The sequence below is a fragment of the Periplaneta americana genome, chromosome 15 (assembly GCF_040183065.1).
Source record: "Periplaneta americana isolate PAMFEO1 chromosome 15, P.americana_PAMFEO1_priV1, whole genome shotgun sequence".
Lineage (NCBI taxonomy): Eukaryota > Metazoa > Arthropoda > Insecta > Blattodea > Blattidae > Periplaneta > Periplaneta americana.
In genome coordinates, this window is record NC_091131.1 from 184,148,990 (window position 1) to 184,172,339 (window position 23,350).

The 23,350-nt window shown below is 38.9% G+C and overlaps 1 protein-coding gene and 1 non-coding gene across 2 annotated transcripts; both read right to left on the minus strand.

The window, feature by feature from the left end:
• Nucleotides 1-12,084: 12,084 nt before the first annotated feature.
• LOC138715706 (uncharacterized) lies at nucleotides 12,085-13,017 on the minus strand. The gene is made up of 2 exons (XM_069848762.1): nucleotides 12,608-13,017; nucleotides 12,085-12,429 (listed from the first exon to the last, which is right to left on the minus strand). Exons 1-2 carry the CDS (start codon nucleotides 12,968-12,970, stop codon nucleotides 12,229-12,231), a joined length of 564 nt encoding a protein of 187 aa, XP_069704863.1. The 5' UTR covers nucleotides 12,971-13,017; the 3' UTR covers nucleotides 12,085-12,228.
• Nucleotides 12,511-12,594, minus strand: TRNAL-UAA (transfer RNA leucine (anticodon UAA)). Its single transcript has one exon. It is a non-coding gene; the product is annotated as a tRNA-Leu (tRNA).
• Nucleotides 13,018-23,350: the final 10,333 nt, after the last annotated feature.

Sequence of the window (23,350 nt, forward strand, 5' to 3'; positions counted from 1 at the left end):
CCAATGGCACCGTCGCAGCATGACATCGTTCCACAGCCGGCTGCTTCACCGATGCCAGGACCTTCGGGTATGGCGGATTCACCAGTAGCAGGGCCTTCTCATATGATTGTCGAGGTAAGTAATGAAAAAAAAGATATAACTTTGTAATACTTGTATTTGTTGCTCTGTCATTAAGCAAATCATTAATATTATATAATTGTTTCAGCCCAGTGCTACTACAAGTCGCAATCAAGACCGACGTCTGCCAGAAAACAATGATGAGGTCAGTGCCTTCATTCCCATTGAAAGAGCATTTAATAGTCGAGTCAGAACATATCTGGCATCAAATCTTCCTCCAGGCGATTTACTTACCGTTTTAGAAAGTGTTTCTCAAAATATTGTAGATAAATTAGAAGAAGTTCTGTGTGATTTCACATCGGTAAAGTTCAATTTGTTTGTGGAGTGCGATTTCGGGAATATCAATAATGAAATGGCGCTCCACAACTTCAAAACAAAGAACCAAGCAGTGTTTAGGAATGATGATCTGAAGGTAGTAGTAAGAAAGCATATTGAAAAGATAATCAAGGAAGCTGAGGATAGTGCTATGAAAGGATCTGGATGGTTTTATTTGAACATTCGGAGTTTGGAACTTAGAATAAATAAACATAATCCGCTTCAGGCTTCAGGATTTTTTAATTTGCCTTCCAAATTCAGATATTCCAAATCTCTTATTAATATTAGAAATTTTGACAAATATTGTTTCAAATATTGCATTCTTTCGAAATTTATTACATCGCATAAGGATCTGTGGATGCAGTACCAAAATAGACCAGATTTGGAGATTATGTATGATTGGGAATGTATAGAATTCCCAGTGCAGTTGAAACATGTTTCTCGCTTCGAATGCAGAAATAATATTTCAATAAATATTTTCGGACTGGATGACAAACATGAAATTGTACCACTGAAGGTTGTTGATGTGGAGTTGGAAGATCATCGCGATTTGTTATATTTAACTAATGGTGATGATACCCATTACTGCTGCATCGATAACTTTGACGCTTTCATCCGCCCTCAACTTACGAAGAACACAAACCAAGTTAGAGTGTGCAAGCGTTGCTTTGCCCACTTCAGCAATGGTTGTGAGAAGTCAGCTGAGGACAGATTGAAGGAGCATAAAAATCTATGTATGTATTTCAAACCGCTGAGGTGTGAAATACCTAAAATAACACACATACAGTTTGATAAATATCACCATAGTCAAAAAGTAAGATTTGTCATCTATGCGGATTTCGAATCTATTCTACAACCAATCTCTGGATGTGAGAATAATCCTCAGAACAGTTGGACCTATCGGTATCAAAAACACGTTCCTTTCAGTTACTCCTACCTTCTGAAAGACAGTGAAGATCAATACACGAAATTAAGGTTATTTAGAGGGGCGGACGCAGCATCACATTTCATGCAGTCCCTGTTGAACGATGTAAGTTCAATTGACCGCATTTTAAACGAGAGTAGGAAACCTATGACGTCTCTAACCTCCGAACAGGAACAAAATTTCACAAACTCCACCGTCTGCCACATCTGTAAAAAAGGCAATTTTACAAAGGAGAATTATAAAGTGAGAGATCATTGTCATGTCACAGGTATATATCGAGGTAGTGCTCATAGGAATTGCAATCTAAGTTACCGAGATCAGTCATTCATACCGGTGGTGGTTCACAATTTGTCATCTTATGACTCTCATTTTATCGTGAAGGAATTGGGATTCGATAGCAATAGGATACACGTCATTCCTAATACTTGCGAGAAATATATTTCATTCAGCAAATATATTCCTTCAAGATATAAGAATGATTCGTATCTGAAGCTAAGGTTTGTCGATTCATTCCGATTCATGTCTAGCAGCTTGGCTGAACTGGCAAAGAATCTACCGAAAGAAAAATTTATAGAAACTACAAAGCACTTTGAGGACAAATTCGATTTGGTGTGTCGCAAGGGCGTGTTTCCCTACGATTACATCATATGTTTTGACAATCTGAACGAAGACCGTCTTCCGCCCAAAACGGCATTTTATAATAGACTAAATGATGAAATTATTTCGGACTCCGATTACGATCACGCGGTACATGTTTGGAATACATTCGAAATTCAAAATCTGGGCGAATATTCAGACGTGTATCTGAAGAGTGATACGCTAATTTTGGCTGACGTTTTTGAAAATTTCAGAGAAATGTGTATGCAGGCGTACGACCTTGATTGCCTGTATTACTTCACAGCTCCCGGACTTGCTTGGAACGCCATGTTAAAACACACAGAAGTTCCACTCTCGCTTCTAACTGATGTGGACATGATAATGCTTATAGAGAGCGGCGTCCGAGGTGGTATTTGTCAATGTGTTACTCGATATGCCGCTTCCAATAACGATCGGTGTAGCGAGTATAACGCGAACATACCGCATACTTACTTATACTACGTCGATGCCAATAATCTGTATGGATGGGCAATGTCCCAATATCTTCCATTTGATAATTTCAAGTGGTTATCGGATGAAGATATTGAGACACTGGACGTAACGTCCGTGTCAGATACAAGTGAGAAAGGTTATATTTTGGAAGTAGACTTGGAATATCCAGGTAGTTTGCATGCATTACATTCCGATCTTCCGTTCTGCGCTGAAATGAAATGCCCGCCCAATAGTAAAGTGAAGAAATTAATCACTACCTTAGAAAAGAAAGTGAAATATGTGGTCCACTATAGGGCGTTGAAGCAGGCGCTTGAACATGGCCTTAAGCTCCTCAAAATTCACAGAGCGATCGAGTTTAGCCAGTCTCCATGGCTTAAGAAATACATCGACCTAAATAATGAAAAAAGAAAAGCGGCCACTAATAATTTTGAAAAGGATTTCTATAAGTTAATGAATAATGCAGTTTTTGGCAAAACCATGGAGAACATCAGAAAAAGAATAGATTTTCGTCTTGTTTCAAATGCAAAAACTCTTGAGAAATTAATTTCTAAAACAAATTTTGTTGATCGAACTATTTATGACGAAAATCTTGTCGGTGTTCATCTCGCGAAGACGAAATTGGTGTTTGATAAAGCCATGTATGTGGGGATGGTGATTTTGGATATGTCAAAGACCCTCATGTATAAGTTTCATTATTCGATCATGAAACCCTTCTATCATGATCGAATAAAGTTATGCTATATGGACACCGACTCGTTTATTTATTCAATTGAAACCCAACATTTATATGAAGATCTGAAGAACATGACAAAATACCTGGATACAAGTGTGTATCCTACAGACCATCCATTATTCTCGCTAGCGAATAAAGGAACTTTAGGAATGATGAAAGATGAGAGTGCTGGCAGGAATATTGAATCGTTTGTAGGATTACGAGCAAAAATGTATGCCCTAAATTTTGGAACCTCATCTATAAAGAAACTGAAAGGCATTAAGAAAAACGTGATTCAAAATGAAATTAATTTCAATGACTATGTAAATTGTCTGAAGGAAGGAGATACCACATATACTAAGAATCGGCTAATAGTGTCAGACCGTCATAATGTTTATACCATCTGTGTTAATAAAAAAACACTGGATCGTCGCGATGACAAGCGACATATCTTGCCAGATGGTATAAACACGTTGGCGCATGGCCATAGATGTCTTGGGAATGCGGGCACAGTGTGAGGAATGTTCGCTCGTAATTATAGTGATGGACGGGCCTTACTATAATTGCGATCTAATGTTTTTTTATGTTTTGTATATAAGTAGTGTATAAAATTCCTATGAAGCATTCTGTACTCGTATAAACATGGACATCGTAAAGAAAGTAAGATTTTCCTCTGAAGTTAGGAAACATGTAATACCTAACGGAGACGAAGAAGAAAGAAAAGGAATATGGATGCAAATGGCTTTAGATAGTGACAGGTTTAAAAGACGAATATTGAAAACAGAGAAGATCTTGGAAACAGTGTTAAAGGACAAATATATGCTACATTTGTCAGCTGATACAGAGGAGATCTTGGAAACATTGTTAAAGAACAAATATATGCTACATTTGTCAGCTGATGAACTAAAGGCGAATGAACGCAGTGACAGTGCGTATGTTTATGAAACTGGGTCAACTCAGTGACTGTGCGTGAGGTCTAACTTGTAACATGTGTGTGCTCGCATAAAAGTGGGTCAGAACATTAACTGTGCGTGAGGTCTAACTTGTAGAAGAATGTGTGCTTTGACTGTGTGTGCTCGAAGGAATGTAATGCATTATGTACATGTCCCCGATGAAATTGTATATGTGAATTAAAGATATTACATTCATCCTTGTATTCCCTTCGTTTTTATTTTTACTTTATTAATATAACCTCCATATCATAACCTCGGGTTGGGCACGTTTCAGGATATTACCGGGGGCGGGTATCCCTTTCATCTCCTTTCCAATTTTCAGTTTTGGGAATGGGATAATAAAATGAAGAAATGTTTGTATACATTTTTTTTTTATTAATTTTCAGCGAATATATATAACAACACTGAGTCATAAACATGTATCATTTATCAAGTAATTCAGATTCACGAATCCATGAATTTTCAGTATTAGGAAAACCTAGCCATTTCACATACACCTTAGAACCTTTTCTTTTCAAAATCCTTTCCACTAGATAAATATCAGGGTACTTGGTTCGCTGCAGTTCCTCCACATAGAAAGCTCCTACAATTGGGCTGCCTTTCAAATCTTCAAGTAGAAATGTTGGGGGAGATGTGGGTTGCACCCTCTCCACTTTAAAGATCTCGGTAGACCAGTTTGGAAGATATCCCTTCTTAAACGCTGTTTTATGTTTAGACACTCGCACGAAGTCACCCGCTTTGAACTTTGGTTTCTTGCTGAAGATGTCTCCTTGACGATAGGTCGAAAGCAGCAAACTGTTATCCAGAACGTCCTTAGGTTTCATCTTTATCGTTGAATGCACTGTGCTATTATATTTATCAATAAGAGTTTGTAAAAGATTCAACCATGTATACGATCCTCGCGCTGAAAATTCTCGAAACATATTCGTCTTCAATGTTCTTATAAATCTTTCAGCAACACAAGCTTTCATTGTCGAATGAACTGAATAGTGCTTCATGTTGTATTTTTTCATTAAATCTTTGAAATGGTAATTATAATACTCAGTTCCTTTGTCAGTGTGTAAGAATTTTGGAACCCGTTTCAAATTCATTAGAATGTTACCCATAGCTGCTGCAACATCCTTACCGGTTTTACTTTTTAGAGGTCTGGCCCACGCATACTTGGAATAGACGTCTATGAGTACCAAAATGTATCTGTATCCCTTATTTTCTCGCGAGTAGGATGACATATCAATCAAGTCGCTTTGATAAACGTCATAGAGGCCTTTAGTTATGATCTTTCTTCTTCCGAAAGTTTTTCGAGCAGGTTTATGCAGCTCGTATGCTATTCCTTCCTTACTCATTCTATGATGTCCGCTTCTTTAAGTTCTTGTATGATTTTTTGAATTTCGTTACGGTGAGACGTGTTTCCAGCGTTTGACGATCCAATGAGCAGCCTTAATCTGTCTACAAGTTCATCAGCGTTATCCCAGAATTTATAGTCTATTTTATTACATGTATTAACTTCCTTCCAGGGCATATGCCAAGGTATTCCACTACCCACTGAGGTAGGTTCTTCGCGAGAAAACATAGGTTTTATGATATTCTTATATTTCTTTACAGTGCTCAATGCGTTAATAGAAGCATTTCTATCATAGTTCTCTTTATGAGCACTGGTTAATTCCAGAATCTTTTTGTATGTACTTAAATCATACTCATCGTACATATTTTTATTCGGATTAGTCATAAAAAGAAGCTCGTAAAGCCCAGGACGACCTAGAAATATATTTTTCTTCACCGTTAGTTTATCGTCAGCGATTTCTATAACAGCATCTCCAATGCGAAAATTTGTACCAACTTTCCTAATGCCGTATATATTATCAATTTGTCTACTACGAATCGTGCCCATTACCTTTGATATGTATGGCGCAATTTTGTGTCCGTACATTCTCTTAACCATTTCGATGAATGGTTCACTAGGCTGATTTTGTAATGTCTCTTCTTCATGCTTGTAAACAGTAGATTTTTTCGGCGTCGGCATTTCTAATTTTTCCTGTACTTTCTTCTTTGGTGACGTTTGTTCAGGTTGACGCAATGGACTTGCTGCTGGCATCGTTCTGTTACTAGTTGCAGCTGCAATGTCTGTCAGTGGAGTGGTAATAGGTTTGAATACTTCTGCAAGTTTACGTTGCGTATCTCTCTCTCCCAGCTTAAGAGCTAGATATTTATTTTTAACATTTTTTCTATATTTAATGATTTCAGATTTAATGCGTCTTTGTTTGTTATTCAACAGCATCTTGGTAGACAATGATACTTTGACAGTATTGATTCCGTCATTTATATTAATTATGATTTTTCGGATGACCTACGAGTATTACTAACAATTGTCAAAATGGTGGTGTAAATATGTTCTATTTGATTCATAAGTATGTTAATAGTTTCTTTAAGTCTTCTAATATCTTCTTGTAATTCATATTTCCTTAGCACAACACTGTTAACTTTTTCCTTCATTTCGTTGATCGTTTGAGATAATCTCTCAAGTATCGCTTTATTTCTTTCATTATAAAATTGAACAGCTGAAGAAATAGCCGCATCCGTATTCTTTTTAGCTTCTTCCAAAATACTGTCCACGTATTCTTTATTCGCCGCATCATAGTCGTCAAGAGGAGCTTCAACATTTTTCACTCTCATAGATTGCATGGAATAATTACCATCTCTGTCGATTGGTATTTTCAGTTCCTTGATATACCTTACAAACGCTGGCGTTCCCCACTTATCTATGTTCATCGCACCGCATTTGACAAGGTTGCGGAAACATTCACGTCTGCGATTCATGCGACGAATGACAAAACAATTGCACGTGTTATGCATTATATATTTATGAACTTATCGAGACCCATGCGGTATCTACCGTTATTCTTTTCATCTTCTCGAGAAATTGTTAAGAAACCGTATTTTTCAGACTCCCAGCACTTGTAGCACATATCTTTAAACTTTTCGAAAGTCATGTCTGAATTGGCGTAATCATCATAAATGTGTTTCAAGTTCATAGTGTCCTGATTAAAAATTATTATGAAATTACAATTATCTCTGATTAAGTGTTTTGGTATCCTTGCGTATGTCTGGGCCAAATAAAATACATCTAACAATTTGTGCCTTCCCATGCTGAAATATGATCTCATCACTTCCTGCGGATCGGTCATTACGTCGTCAAAAATGAATACAGAATTTTCTTTCGCTTCATTTGGCTTAGGAATTTCACTGTCACCGTTATTAAATTTGAATAATTGAATTTCAGGCACTTTAGAAAGTACTTCTTCTAACATCGAGTACTTTGGCTGGTATAGGGATCTGGAATAGATGTATACATTCTCAAATTTCACTCCATTCGGATGAAACAGGATATTCAGTAACACATTCGTCTTACCACAATTTGACGGACCAGTTATAATGGCGCGAACGCTGTTCGGAAAGAGCATGCTATGTTTGCGCGCCGTATCGTCGCAGTCCTGATCAATATTTGTGATTGGTAAAGAAATTGCTTGCTTATTCAATTTCATAATGATTACTAAATGTAACTGTACAAATAACAATGTTGAAATGAATTGGTATGAAGTTAATACATCGCATATATACCTATAAATTAAAGAGGTACTGGAAGTAGGACTCTATATCATGCTTCAGCGTCAAAGGAGGAAGACGTATAGAGGCAGAGGTGTTCTCAACAAACTAATCGACAAATTACCAGTAGAACTACATATACCTGGTTATAACTATTGTGGACCAGGTACCCGTCTTGATGCACGTATTAGGGCAGGTATTGAAGGAAAAAACAAGCTTGATTCCTACTGCAAAGAACACGATATAGCCTATTCCAAGGGACTGGATTTAGCATCTAGACACGCTGCAGACAACATTCTAGCACAAAAAGCTTGGAAGCGTGTGACATCGTCAGACGCATCGCTCGGCGAGAAGGCCGCAGCCTTGGCAGTGACAGGTGCAATGCGTTCCAAAATAAAACTTGGAGCAGGACTACGCACGGCTAAAGCAGAGTTAAAAAAATTTAGAGCCGCTCTCAAGAAGAAGTTGAAGAAAAATAAAAGACGTCGACGAACAATTCCGACTCCTAGGACAAAGCGAGGTGGAATAATACCATTATTGCCTATTTTTGCGGGGCTGTCAGCCCTTGGAGCTTTAGGTGGAGGAGCAGCTCAAATTGCGAACGCGGTAAATAGTTCTAAATCTAATAAAAAACAATTACAAGAATCGACGAGACATAATAAAACACTTGAAGCTATAGCTATGGGAAAGAAAGGTAGTGGAATTATGAACTCAGTTCTCTCGGGTCTAAGTACCCTAGGAGCCTTATCAACGACGGTGAAAAAGATGACGAATATGCGTCGAAATACAAATGGTAAAGGCATTTCTATGACTCCATTCCCGCGAGGTAGAGGGTTATACCTAAAGCCATATGAACATAATACTAAATCTGGAAAAGGAATTCGGCTAAAAAAAAAGCTCTGACGGATGTCGATATAAAGAGGTATGCTTCCTTGTTACGAATACCTCATTTTAGAGGCGTATTCATGAGAGATAAATTGCCTAATTCGCCGATGAAACATGAACGTATGATTATTAATCTAGACTTGAGTTCTAATCCTGGAACGCATTGGACAGCACTCATAAAGAGAGATTCATGCGCTTATTACTTCGATCCATTTGGAGACCTATCTCCACCTGAAGAAATTGTGACATACCTAGGTAAAGACATCGACATATATTACAACCGGCATCGTTATCAGAATTTTAATTCTCACATATGCGGGCATTTATCGCTGAAATTTCTATTAAATAAATGAATATAAAGATGCGTGACAATTATTAATTAGTTTCAAAATGTCTTACACTATCACAGCAGCAGGTAATACATCGCAGTTAACAACTGTATTCCATCCACCTATACAACTTGAAACTGGGAAGGACTATGAAATCAAACTGTTAAATTTTGAAGCATATCACTCAATACCAAATATTTCTCATCACAGAAATGCAATAGGATTCTACACCACTTATAATTCAAATAATGAAACAGGTGAAGATGACAAGAAACTCAATATAATCACTATTCCAACGGGGGCTTATGAAATCGATAGTTTGGACGAAATTATAAACCAAATAATGGTAAAAGACTATCGTACAATTAAGCCTCAGCCTAAGATCACCATAAAGAGTAACCCGAACACTATGAAAACTGAACTGCTGTCAAATGTTGAAATTACATTCGACGTTCCTAATTCAATAGCTTCTCTGTTGGGATTTGCACATGATCATAAGTTACCGGCTATGAAGAAACATATATCTACTACAATTGCAAAGGTTATGGACATAAATATCATAAGAGTTGAGTGCAACATAGCGACTGGATCATTCGTTAACGGTCAGCCGTCGCACTCTATCTACGAATTCTTTCCAACAGTCTCTCCCGGTTACAAAATATCTCAAAATCAAATAAGCGATTTGTATTTACCGGTAATAAATACTGGAGAAATCTCTGTGGTCACATTTAGAATAGTGGATCAATACGGTAATTTGGTAGATTTCAGAGGAGAAAACATCGCCGTCAGAGTTCATATACGGAGTAAGAGGAATGGGTCTTAATTTTAAGAAAACCGTATATATGAATCTTATGAAGTCACCTCAACGCATCAATTCATCCACAGCTGTCAAACAGTCAACACCTTATAAAGTGACTAAACGCAAGACCGGTAAAAAGTTATCACCTACAAATAAATCTTTTCTACAATCGATTGGTTTTACTGTGAAGAAAAAATGTTAAATATTACGAAAGCGGTTGTCTTTGACACTGACCTTGTCAAATATGAATATCAAATTTTCAAACCATACAATTTGACTGCTATACATGAAAATGATGAAATTCGCATTGCTGTACAAGGCGGTAACGCTTACTGTCTACCATCGGAGAGTTTCATAGCGTTATCGGGGCGAATATTAAACGCGGCTGGTACCGCTGCGTACGCTGGTAAAGTAACAAGCAACGGATTAGTTCATCTGTTTCAAGAAGTACGATTCGAAATAAGTGGAATTAAGATTGATAGTGTACGAAACCCAGGTATAACAAGCACATTGAAAGGTCTTTGCTCCTACAATACGTTGGAATGCAGAAAATTAGAAAATGCTAGTTGGGAATATCCCGGTATAGATGTTAAAGTTACGAATGAAGATGGTAAATTCAATGTATGCATACCCCTCAAGCACATACTTGGATTTGCTGAAGATTTCAATAAAATTGTATTAAACACTAGGATTGAATTAATACTTAATCGAGCTCGAGACACCATCAATGTCACTATTGGAGACATTAGCAAAGTTGTGTTAGACAGTGTATCCTGGGTAATGCCAATTATAGATGTCTCCGATGTGGAGAAATTACGACTTACAAAAGTTTTGGTGAAGGATCCACCTTTACAAATAGCATTCAGATCTTGGCAACTTCATGAGCATCCTCAGTTACCCACGTCTTCTTCCGTAACGTGGCAACTGAGCTCAACTAAGAATTTAAGCAAACCCAGATATGCTATCGTAGGATTTCAGACGGCCAGACACATCAAGGATGCGGATTGTTCAAAGTTCGATTTATGTGGAGTACGGGATGTGAAGTTATATTTAGATTCAGAAAGATATCCCTACAATTCTTCGAAGTTGACGCTGCTAATAATGCATATGGCTTCCTCTACGAAATGTATTCAGCATTTCAAAATTCGTATTATCAACGTACGTCTTACCCATTACTGAAAAGGCATGACTTCATAACTCACTGTCCACTTTTTGTCATTGACTGCTCAAAACAAAACGAATTCCGTGACACTGACGTAGTAGCCATCAGATTAGAAATTTCAGCAAAAGAAAATATACCCGCAAACACAAAAGCGTTTTGCCTCATCCTCCATGACAGAGAAGTGCGTTACAATCCGCTCTCCCACATAGTGACCGAAGTGATATAAGGAACATGGGAGGTCATTGACATCATCATCGAAGTGGTCTAGTGGATGTTAAGGTTGGCGGTATATAAGCAAAATACATTGTGTAGGAACAACCACTGTCTACAATTTCATTGTTCACGTTGTATCCTAAGAATGACGCGCAATATGGATTTCTGCATTGTTGACATACAAGGGTTTCACTCAAAGAGTAAATCGGATTTCATCGCAAAGGAGATAGCTGTATCATCAGGCAGTTCTGGACTACTGGGGCACTACATCTTCAGACCACCGCCAAACACTTATCCCGATGAAACATCGCAATGGTACGTCGAGAAATACGTCCATGGAATCCCGTGGGATACCGGCTACATCCAATATTCAGAGTTACCATCACTTCTTGAGAACATTCTTACTAAATATACCGCAGTGTACGTTAAAGGTGTGCAAAAGAAACTATTCTTAGAGAAATACATAAACAATTTAATGATTTGGAATATGGATGACTTGGGTTGTCCAAACTTAGCAGCGTTGCAAAAAACTTTCCCAACAAAAACATATTGCATGTATCATGACTTAAATAATATGAAATGTGCTCTGCAAAACGTAAAAATTCTAAAGAAATGGCTAAATACTAATAGTAATGAATAATTATTGTGAATGATTTCAGTTTTGTCTACAGGCAAACTTTTCTTTGTAGTTAATAATGTTATGCAATAAATGTAAGATTATTTAATTATATTTCAATTGTTTTCGATTTTTTTCTTTTCCTAAATTCCATACTCCCATTCCTAATATGATCACATTACATTTTTTCCCAATTAAGGTCTGGGATGGTAAGGTTACCCATTCACCCACCCTAGGTTCCTAATTATGACAACGGTTCCCATGTAAGGTGTGGTATAGGATTACATAACGGGAAAACAATTTCTTTTCTATGAATAACACCAATAATACTTTAAATATTGAAATTTATTAAAAAAACTACAAACACGGACCACACACCCTCACACAAACTGTAATCACTGCAAACCAGACGAAGACATAGACACACCACACATTATTAAAAAAATACTACATAGACACACCACACAAAAACACGTTATACAAAACACTGTCTATACACGATTAATGTTTGAATTAGTCAATTGTTATTGTTGGGATTGGCGTATTGTTCAATAATGGCACACAATCATCCCCACAACACCCACAAAGAGTTTCACTGTCGTCAGCATTAGCAGTATCTTGGGCTTCATCACGCAGCTCTTGGGTTGTATCACGCAGCTCCCTAAAGCTTGAAGACTGCTCGACCTGGCCAACATTCTGTTCAGGAATCATCATCTGCAACAATTAAAAAATTGAAAAAAATTATTACTTTTACAACAAGTTGGATTCGAATCATACAAGAATAAAATATTGTAATACCGCATGTGGGATTCGAACCCACGCCTCTACATAGAGAACTGAACTTAACTCAGTCGCCTTCGACCACTCGGCCAATGCGGCTTATTGTACTCACCTTAGCCATTATTCCTTTATATGTTGTACAGCTAACGCTGCAAGGATGTCCCCAGCTTTGCAATCCTTCGCTGCGAGGTTGGCTGCAGCAGTAAGTGTGATACTGGCCGTCGCACATCTCCTCATGCGAGGCCTCTGCATGGTCTACATCTCCTATGAAGGTTAATGCAGGTGTACCACACAAGTACACGTGAGTTGTTTCCTCGTGAAGCTGATTATCGCCGTAAATCTTCATCAAATTCTTAGGTGTTGCAGATGATTTCAGAAGCTTCCTTAGGAATTTTCTCTTTGGTGCTAAACACAATTGAAATTCCGACATGACGAATTCTGCTTCCTCCTGAATACTAGTAAAAGTAAACCGCATCGAGCTATTGTAACTTTATTTAATATATAAGTTCACGCCCCTTTAGAATCCCCCACCATATACTTTCAGACATTAATACAACACAACGATGAATGTCATTCGTCGGCAGAAGATTGCAACTCCTCCCACACCTTTTGCATAATTTAAACACGCGTCCACACCGTTCGCGAATACAAGTTCTGACAAGTTGGACCCCATGCTGAGCCATGCGTGTTATTACAAGTTCTCCACTTTTCCTTCAATATTGCTGTCTTTATAACTTACGATTTGATAGCTATCTTGTTTATTAGCACTGTTACATTGTTCATACACTTTGCACTTTTTATTACATATTCTGAAATCAATAGTTGAATTCCATGTGCGGGGTTTGTTACAAATCACCCAGTGCTTTTCACCATCACACTCTTCAATATGATGCATAGACTCCATTGTGTAACACGAATTTTATAACCGTGCACTGTCGGGTTTCCCACTTTCTCGGTTCGCACTGAACAGTATGAAAATATTGTGAAGATAAACCTTTAGTGGCGAAAAATCCCTTAGATGTTACACCGCCGATATCTCTTGATGCGCTGCCGTCAGTTTGAGTACGACGTGCGCCGCCGTCACTTTCAGTACGACTACTAAAATGATCAGCCACCACACCAGCACTAATACGTTCATTCCTATCTTCCAACTCCCAGGTTGTTATAATCATATTACATTCGGAAAAATATTTCTCCATCAAGACGGATTCAGGAGCATGTGACGTCACTACATAAAAATCTCCTCCATTATTTCCAAAAGATCTAAGATCTACTCTTTCACTCCTTGTTAGTACAAAATCTTCCTTACATCCATCAGCTCTCTCAATCCTGAGTTGCTTCACTTTATCATCAGAATTATAAATTTTCAAATTCAATTTTTATGTCGTCTGTAATTTGATGCTGCTTAATATGTACAACTACGACGTCTTTACACATTTCTACCTTGTACACTTCTGCCGCTTGATTTGTCTGAAAGTTATATTTTCCTATATTTCCACACACCTCAATTCCTAAGAATACGTTATTGCCTATGGAAAATTCCATATTTAAAAATCTATCCTACGCACGCTAGCTTATGAGTTGATCTATAATTAAGTCGACCTCCCGCTTACTCTCCTTCACGTGCGCGTTTCCACAGTTCCGTTCCTCCGGACGTTAGCTGGATGATGTTGCCGCTTCAAGATGTCCTGTTGAACTGACTCATTCCAATCTGAAATATAAAGCCCTCGCCCCGAGGAAGGATGTAATCAAGGATTCTCCATATTCCCAAGGAAACTAAAACGATCCCAACCCGTGGTGATGTGAATATGTTGTTTCGTTACACATAAATAAAAACAAAAAATTCACTACACTTGTTTATTAACACAAGGTATACATTCAACATTATGATAGGTCACATTATACATATTTGTTTCCAGACCATGATATATAATACTGTGCTGAGTTCGATTTAGTTCTGCAAGCTGCTGATCACTCATCTGGGCAAATCTTGCGGGTAGAAAGACGCTACTGCCATCGGTGAGGTCGCAGACGATACGTCTTCCGTATCTCGTAGTTGCTACTCTTGCGCCGACGATTGGATATTCGACGCCTAGATGAAGGCTCTGCAACATCCTGCTCGATTTAGGATTGTAGTCCACTTTGGATAACTTGTTAAATGTTGACGAAATATCGTCAAGCGGTCTTCTAACTGCATAAGCATGTGGATACTCATCTGTTGGAGTAGATTCATCTGCTGCCCGCTGTTGAAACTGCTGACGTTGTTCCACCGTCTGGCAAGGCTCGTGCTGATATTCCATAATTTGGAGAGGTTGACTTTGCTGAATCGAAGTAGAATCATCGTCAAATATTCCTGCCACCAACGAGTTAAGCCACTTTTCTTCGTTGACTTGATTCAATCTGTTCTCAGTCTCTGCCACTGGCGCAGGTTTCGGCGCGATGCGACGCGGTTTCTTGTTACTTCCAGACATTGTAACTAGTAGATTTAAGAAACAGAATAACGCATTTTACAAACTCTCCCACAATTTATATTACTTACCCCCACTATAATCAAACTTCGCAATGGTCAATTTTGAATCGATGGAGCCCATGCTCGATTTCTATTGGTTGCAGCTTGTTTGCTATAATTATACGGCATCATAATTGGTTGGAAGTGTCGCGAGAAAAAATTTAAATATGCAGAACTCCTGCTGCGAGGCGTCCTCTACGCATGGTCTATATCCCCTGTTAAGGAAACGGTGTAGAGTTAAATTTAGACGTGTTGGAAGTGTCTCGAGAAGAAAGATTTTCAGCCGCGTCCGCCATATTGGGAGAGTCGCGAGAAAGGCGGGCAAGATATTGTAGTACTCCATGTTGGGAGTGCCGCGAGTAACACGCGTGTCCGCCATTTTGGGAGTGTCGCGAGAAAGGCGGGCAAAATTTGCGGCACGCTCTTAAGTTTGACCGCGCCGCTAGAAAAGGTGCAGAGTGCAGTGAGACAGGCTAGAGGTAAGGTGGGTCATATTTGGAGTACTCAATGTTGGGAGTGCCGCGAGTAACACACGTCGGAAGTGCTTGGAGAAGAAAGTCATAGCGGTCATATACGTGGGACTTGTCAGAACTTGCATGCCCTCATCGGTAGGACTTGCGTGCTCAGCGTGTGGTCCGAGTTTAATTAGAAATAGACCGCGTTCTCGTTAGTGACGTCACACGGATCCGCCAATGGCAGCCATCTTTGTACGATCTGGGCACAAGTTTCATTTCGAGTGTAGACGGCAGCCATGTCGGTACGACTTGCGTGCTCAGCGTGTGGTCCGAGTTTAATTAGAAATAGACCGCGTTCTAGTTAGTGACGTCACACGGATCCGCCAATGGCAGCCATATCGGTGCGACTTGTCAGAACTTGCATGCTCAGCGTGTGGTCCAGGTTTCATTCGGATTGCGTCGAAATATACCGCGCTGTCTTTAGTGACGTCATACGGACCTGTCTGAACTTGCGTGCTCGGCATGTGGTCCAGACACGCGCTCTCGTACGTCGTCCGGATCCGCCGATGACGGCCATCTTCTTTCCGAACTTGTCAAATCTTGCATGCTCGGCCGGCGCCTCGAGAAAACCGCTCCACGCCATATTGCGAGTGCCGGACGCCATCTTGGCAGTGCCGCGATAGAATCTGAGCGTCGTATTGGTAGTGCCACGAGAAAAACAACAAAAATATTTCATTTAGGACTATTTTCAATTAAAATTTGGGAAGTGCCCGGAGAAAACATTAACGCCATCTTGGGAGTGCCCCAAGAAAATCATATTCCGTGTGCCGGCGCCTCGAGAAATGTGATGCCGCCATCTTGGGAGTGCCTCGAGAAACGCCGAACGCCATATCGGCACCATAACGCAAAAATAAAATTTTTTTCGACTTAGCACGCTTTTGCATAAAGTGTACTTACGCCGCTATTGCATGCATGGATTGGGAGTGCGTCGAGAAAAACAGTGCCGACATATTGGGAGTGCCTCGAGAAAAACCCTGCCGCCATCTTGGAAGTGCCTCGAGAAACGCCGAACGCCATATTGGCATTATAACGCAAAAATAAAATTTTTTTCGACTTAGCACGCTTTTGCATAAAGTGTACTTACGCCGCTATTGCATGCATGGATTGGGAGTGCGTCGAGAAAAACAGTGCCGACATATTGGGAGTGCCTCGAGAAAAACCCTGCCGCCATCTTGGAAGTGCCTCGAGAAACGCCGAACGCCATATTGGCATTATAACGCAAAAATAAAATTTTTTCGACTTAGCCCGCTTTTGCATAAAGTGTACATACGCCGCTATTGCACTAAGGAAGAAATGTTTGTGACGTCACACGGATTCGCCGGGATCCGCTCTGCGGGGGGTCTCCCTGGGGGGTCCCCCACCCCCCTCCCCCCTTGACCACTGGACAGTTGGGTGCGCACCCTTGGGTGCTAGTCAAAAGTGCTGCACCCTAGTGTCCGAGTGGTCAGTTTGGGGTGCGCACCCAACTGTCCAGTGGTCAAGGGCACCCAACTGACCACTGGTCAAGGGGGGAGGGGGGTGGGGGACCCCCCAGGGGGACCCCCCGCAGAGCGGATCCCGGCGAATCCGTGTGACGTCACAAACATTTCTTCTCTACTTATATTCACTGTAGTAGATAAAATCAGGGCTTTCAAAAGAAAATTGCAGTTCTAGATGAGAAGTATAGCTGGCCGTGAATTTGAGAGCTTCCCTGCTTTGAAAGATTTCCTTGAAAAGAACGAAGAACCTCTTCTAGAACTTGATGAAATCAATAAAGAATTAGTAAATCATTTGGAGGATATGCGCCACACTGTAGAGCAATATTTTCCAGAACAGTAAAGTGAAAACAATTCTGAAACCTTGTGAGTCAAAAATCCATTTGACATCAAAGAAAAACCTTTTTTCCTCGCTTCTGAAGAATACGAAGCATTACTGGAATTAACGTCTGATTCATCCCTGCAATCCCAGTTTAAGAATCTCCTGTGATGGACTTTTGGCACAGCCTGAGAAGAGAGTACCCAGTGTTATCAAAGAAAGCTATTAAAATCAACAACATTATTTATAATTTTTAAATATGTATAATATGTGACATAAATAAAAATGTGTAATGTTAGTGGTAAAAATGCATTTGGTAATTTAATATTGTCTGTAATATACACACACACCACTAATATTACGCTGGGTTCCACAGTTTTATTTTGGGTTTAAAAGGGTTCCGTGGATATAAAAGCTTGAGAAACGCTGCGCTACGGGACCGATGGACCTAAGGGTAAGAATAATGCAATCGTTATGCTATCTGGTAGTGATCTGTGACTATGCGTCTGCAATGTTGGAGATAATATTGTTCGCTATGTGACCGTAAAATTCGAAATTACCGTGTGAGCTATATGACAATTTCTAAGATAAAATCTTAAACTTGTGCGCAATGTAACATCCGATCCATACATATCTTTGATGGTCTATTCTTTTCTCTTCTACCTTCGGTTCTACGACTGTTCATCGGGCATTCTTTTTATATATCCATACTATTCCAATCTTTCTCCTTCAATTTCCAAAATATTTCTGTATACCCATAATTTCTCTTATTGTAATATTTTTAACCCTTTCCCTTCCTGATTTCTTGGGTGATCCATGGGTTACGATCTCCGAGGAAAGTGGTTCGGCACTGAAGAATTCTCCACGGAGAAGAATAACCTGGCGTGTACTCCAGACAACATTGCTGATCTTCGGTTTGCTGCGCCGCTCTATGGACTACGTACTGTACGTCGGGGTTGTGAAGATGAACGGTAGTCATTTAAAGGCTGTCCTTTCCAAGAAATAAATGGCAGAATACGATTTTTATGATCCCATGTATATCATTTAGAAAAGAAGAAATTCGTCAGTTAATTAACTCTTACTTTTAATTGCCCTTCTGTCGGACCCTGTATAATAGTGGAAATTGCAATCATCCGGAAATAGAATTTATATGTGCAAATAATAATTTTAATCAAAATATGTCGGGATTGTATGAACGCAATGACAACATTCTGAACAACTGCTGTAACACAGGTTAGTAGCCTATTCATTATTCAATAATAGTTATTTACATTACATGGGGCGAAAGTGAGGTTTAATGTACGAGTTCAGACGGCTCAGCTGAAATTTCGATGCGAAACGTGAAACATTTTCGCCCTCGTAACGAAAAATATTTCATTCCATACCATGTTGAATTTCCTTCTTTTTATTTAAATAATATCCAGATGAGTCCGCCGAGTTAGCTCTGTGTTTGAGCGTCTGCCTCCAGACTAATCGGGCTGAGATCGATTCCTAGCGGAGTGAGAAATTTTCATGTAAAATTTCTATCTCGAGACTAAGACAGATGACGGTGTACAACTTCTAATCACTAGATTGTGTACCAATATGCCTGGATTAAATTCCAAATCTCTCCGCAGTGTATATGAAGAGAAGCCATATGTCACTGTTGATAGCGATTCGTCCGTCAGACGGGGACGTTAAGCCTGGCGGCTGTCTTGGTGCTATTCGACAGGAGTAGGCTACGTTCCGGCACCAGGTTTCTCCTTCTCCCTACCTCATCTTCATCATCATCCTCACCCATTTCCTACACTACATTTAAACGAACACTTATGCATACACTCACAGTAGTGCGTGATGCGCCACTAATACAGTAGCTTCATGGGGCCCATGCATTTATTAAGTGAGTTTTAACCCGAATCTGCCTAGCGGTACCGTATGGTACCACGATACATATAGTAGTTTCCAGTCGCTGTGTTGGCAACAATGATTATTTTCACAATTTCTCATTGTTTAATTTACTCACTGACATTCCAGTCCTTGGTAGGAAAACAATATTTTGAAGTTATTTGGCTTGGTATGCGTAGTGGCGTTCGGTAATTATACACATTTTCTTGAATCACTCAATTTTGGTATCTGTTTGAAGTAAATATTTGAATACATTCAATTAGGATTATAATTTTGAATAAATTCTGATTTCATATATTGAAAAAGGCTTATAGTAAAGCATTCAATTCATGTTTTCACTATAAATATATGAACTGCCAAATATATATGACGTAGAATTAGTCTGGTACCGTATGGTACCACTAGGCAGATGCTGTAGCATTTTGTAAGGAATCGATTTTTTCTCTTTGTAGCATTCATATTGATAATTTATTATGTTTCCTGGGACATAACACTTACTGAAGCTGTAAGAATAATAGAGGATGACAGTATAATAATCTAAGTACTATCTATATTGATCCACCAGACGTCACAGTGAATTCTGATGAAGATTATAGAGAGGAAGATACAGGCGGTTTACATGATAATCTCTTAGGAAATCAATTTTATTGCGGTGAAATGCATATGATTTATCTAACTGTGATGAAGATAGTGATGTGGCAAATAAAGAAAGAAGAAATAAGAAAACATAAAGAAAAATTTTTACTTTGAAGAATCGAAAGAGGTTTGAATCTAAGAATGAAGATGAGATGAGGACAAGTAGTTCAATTTCGTGCTCACAAAATACAGAAGAAAAGCGTAACCAAGAAGGAAACAATCAAACTCACACGAAAACCAACTTCATAGATACATGATGAACATCCCCCTTCTAACAGTAGCATTTTTCCTGCAGTTGACTACACATTTTATAGAGGAAAATAGCCTACAGAATTATTTGAAGTATTCTTTGACTGTAATGTTATTGATTTTATTTCGTAAGAGAAATCCAGCATTATGCTTTATTTCTAAATGTACAAGGTTTACAAATAGGCCTAACAGCTGAGGAATGAAGTTCTTAATCGGAATTCTTCTCTTCAATGGCTACAGTTTTGTACCTAGCAGAAGATGCTACTAGGAAAATGCACTGGACACGCAATGAATTAGTTTACAAAAGCATGTGGTGTGATCGGTTTGAAAAAATCGTGCGATTTGTCCATTGTGCCGATAATGCCAAATTTTAGATCGGCAAGACAAAATGTGTAAGCTCCGACTTCTGGTAAATCTGATGAAGGAGAGATTTATGAAAAATTACATTCTGGCATAATGTATGAATTTTGATGAATGTATGATTCCCTATAGACGTCATTCTGCAAACATTTCATCAGGGGAAAGGTTCGGCTTGAATTATGGTGCCTAAACATTGCTTATGGGCATATCTGATATCTTTTGAAATATGCCAAGGGAAGAGGGTAAGTGCAAATGATCACTTTGAATTTGATTATGGTAAATGTGCTGCACCTCTCGTTGAAATGCTCGACAACTTACCACATGATATGAAGAGCCTACCCTTCCGACTGTACGTACTTTGATAACCTGCGAGGACTGACTGACTGGCTGGCAGGCTGTCCTCGTATACTCACACAATGCATTACGAGTGAAGTGGGACTCTGTGTAAAATGTTTTGAAAAATGATATAAGTGCAAATAAACCAAGGAGCATTGAGGTGCGAACCCTTGTTATTTGTAAAAGCTAGCTCCATTGCCCTGTTATTATCATACAAGAAACAAAATAATAAAAGATAGTGAATGATATAGTGAAATTCTTTTGTCATTCAAATAAATAACGACTTAAAATGATGAAATCTGAAGAAAAGAAATATTGCACCCGTATCTGCCTAGCGGTACCGTAAGGTACCACCCCTTATCTTTGAAAGTAGATGATTTTAAACAAAACCGAGTTTAATTCCATAATAAGGACGTTAGTTTGAACAAATGTTGAAGAAATTACAAAAATCGCCACATGTGAGAAAACCAGGCAGATTAGGGTTAATATTGAACAATGAGAAATCAGAACAATTCTTCAACTGCCATACAGCTTATTACCTTAAACGAATGGAAAATCCATTTTCAAGGTTTATTAGTAGAAAAGGAGATTAGAATTAGGGAATGAAGACTCAGTTGATGATGCTTCTAATAGAAATATGGAACCTATTTTAGAGGAGGAGTTGAAGTGTGCACTGATGAAGGCAAAAAATGGCAACGCTATTGGCCCTGGAGAAGTAGTGTTAGATTTGTGGTAATATGGATCTATCTCCTGCTGAGACTTATTACGAAAATGTTTAATCAGGTTATAGAAGGAGATAATATTACCAAATACTGGGACCTGTCTTATATATCTGCCATACACAAGAAAGGAAATAAAAAGACCCGAATAAGTACAGAGAAGTTAGTTTAATGGCGTCAATTAGTAGAATTTGGAGTAGCATTCTTAAGGTCAGATTGGAAAAGTCACTTGCATGGAAAAATTTTGGAAGACCAAGTGGGTTTTAGTTTATGAAAATCATGTTTGGATTATATTTTCTGCCTTAGGCAACTAAGTGAAAAACGCATGGGGAAGGAGAGAAAGTCCTCTTCATATCTGTTGATTTGGAAAAGGAATATGATTCACTAATTATAAGAGATTTGTGGAATGCTCTTAAGCGAATTGGAAGCTTTTGGAAGCATTTGAAGTTGGAGGTCTTCGGGTGAATGTGAATAAGACTGAATATCTCGTTATTGGAGGAGATGGGAAAGATATTATATTGCCTCAAGGGACCATCAAGGCTGTTAGGTATTTTAAACATATGGGATCTATAATCCATGAATCAGGCTCGATAAAAATTCTGAATGCGATTCTATGGAGCAGAAATCTTAGTAGACAAACAAAGAAGAGAATCCTTCAAACAATCATTGAGAGTATTTTAACTTACGGTGCTGAGAGTCGGGCGTTAGTAGAGAGGCAGAAAAGTAGAATATTGGCAGTGGAGATGGATGGGATCCAGAGAGGGGCCAGAATATCTAGGTTTGAAACAAGGAAAAATAAGATGTAAGACAGCTAATGTAAATGGAGGAATCTGTTATTAAGAGAATTGAAAGACAAACACTACAATGGTATGGGCACGTCAATAGAATGTATTGTGAAAGACTTCCTAAAAACTTTTCTCCATTGGTCACATTCTGGAAGAAGAAAGTGTGGACGGTCGAGAGCATCATGGAAGTCTGGTGTAGTCCAGATGATGAAGCAATATATTATCTGAAGGAAGAGGACTGGCAAGACGGTGAAGTATGGAAGATGGGAATACAGAAAAACCCTCAAAAGTAAAAAGTAGTCAATATTATTGTGAATGAATAACTTCACGGCACTACACCTAGTGAAGAGCTGGAGCCCCCAATTTTTTATATTTTCACACTAGACAGACCAAGGGCTGCACGCATTGTATTCTTCACCTGACATAATTAGGAACTTCAATCCAGACGTTTGAGATGGGCAGGGCACGTAGCACGTATGGGGGAATCCAGAAATGCATGTAGAGTGTTAGTTGGGAGGCCGGAGGGAAAAAGACCTTTGGGTAGGCCGAGACGTAGATGGGAAGATAATATTAAAATGAATTTGAGGGAGGTGGAATATGATGGTAGAGAATGGATTAATCTTGCTCAGGATAGGGACTTATGGCGGGCTTATGTGAGGGCGGCAATGAACCTCCGGGTTCCTTAAAAGTAAGTAAGTAAGTAAGTAAGTAAGATAGACCAAGGAGGGACTCCTATTCTCATACGTGAAATCAGCACGACTCCGATCTCCACGAGACAAATCAGGAAATTACATTAACAATATAAAACCATTCTTACGCGTTGACAAGATTCAATCTGAGGACTGTAGCTCCTCGCCACGTTGAAATGCGTGCAACCTTCGCGTAGTTAATATTTGCTACCGACTAAAATCTAATGCCAAGTAAGATAATAGTCATAAATAGTCGCACGATTCTTGTTCTGCTGCTGTATATAGATGAATATCTATGATTAGATCTGCATAATTCGAAATATTCGCTGTTTATTTTTACACTGTTTACAATAACCTGTGATACGGGAATAAAAGTTTC

Bases quoted from the DNA above. Each gene is read 5' to 3' on its own strand.
- LOC138715706 (XM_069848762.1), bottom strand. From the start codon at position 12,970: ATGCGGTTTACTTTTACTAGTATTCAGGAGGAAGCAGAATTCGTCATG. The intron at 12,430-12,607 runs GTGAGTACAATA...TAATTGTTGCAG, and splicing joins ATAAAGGAATAATGGCTAAG to ATGATGATTCCTGAACAGAA.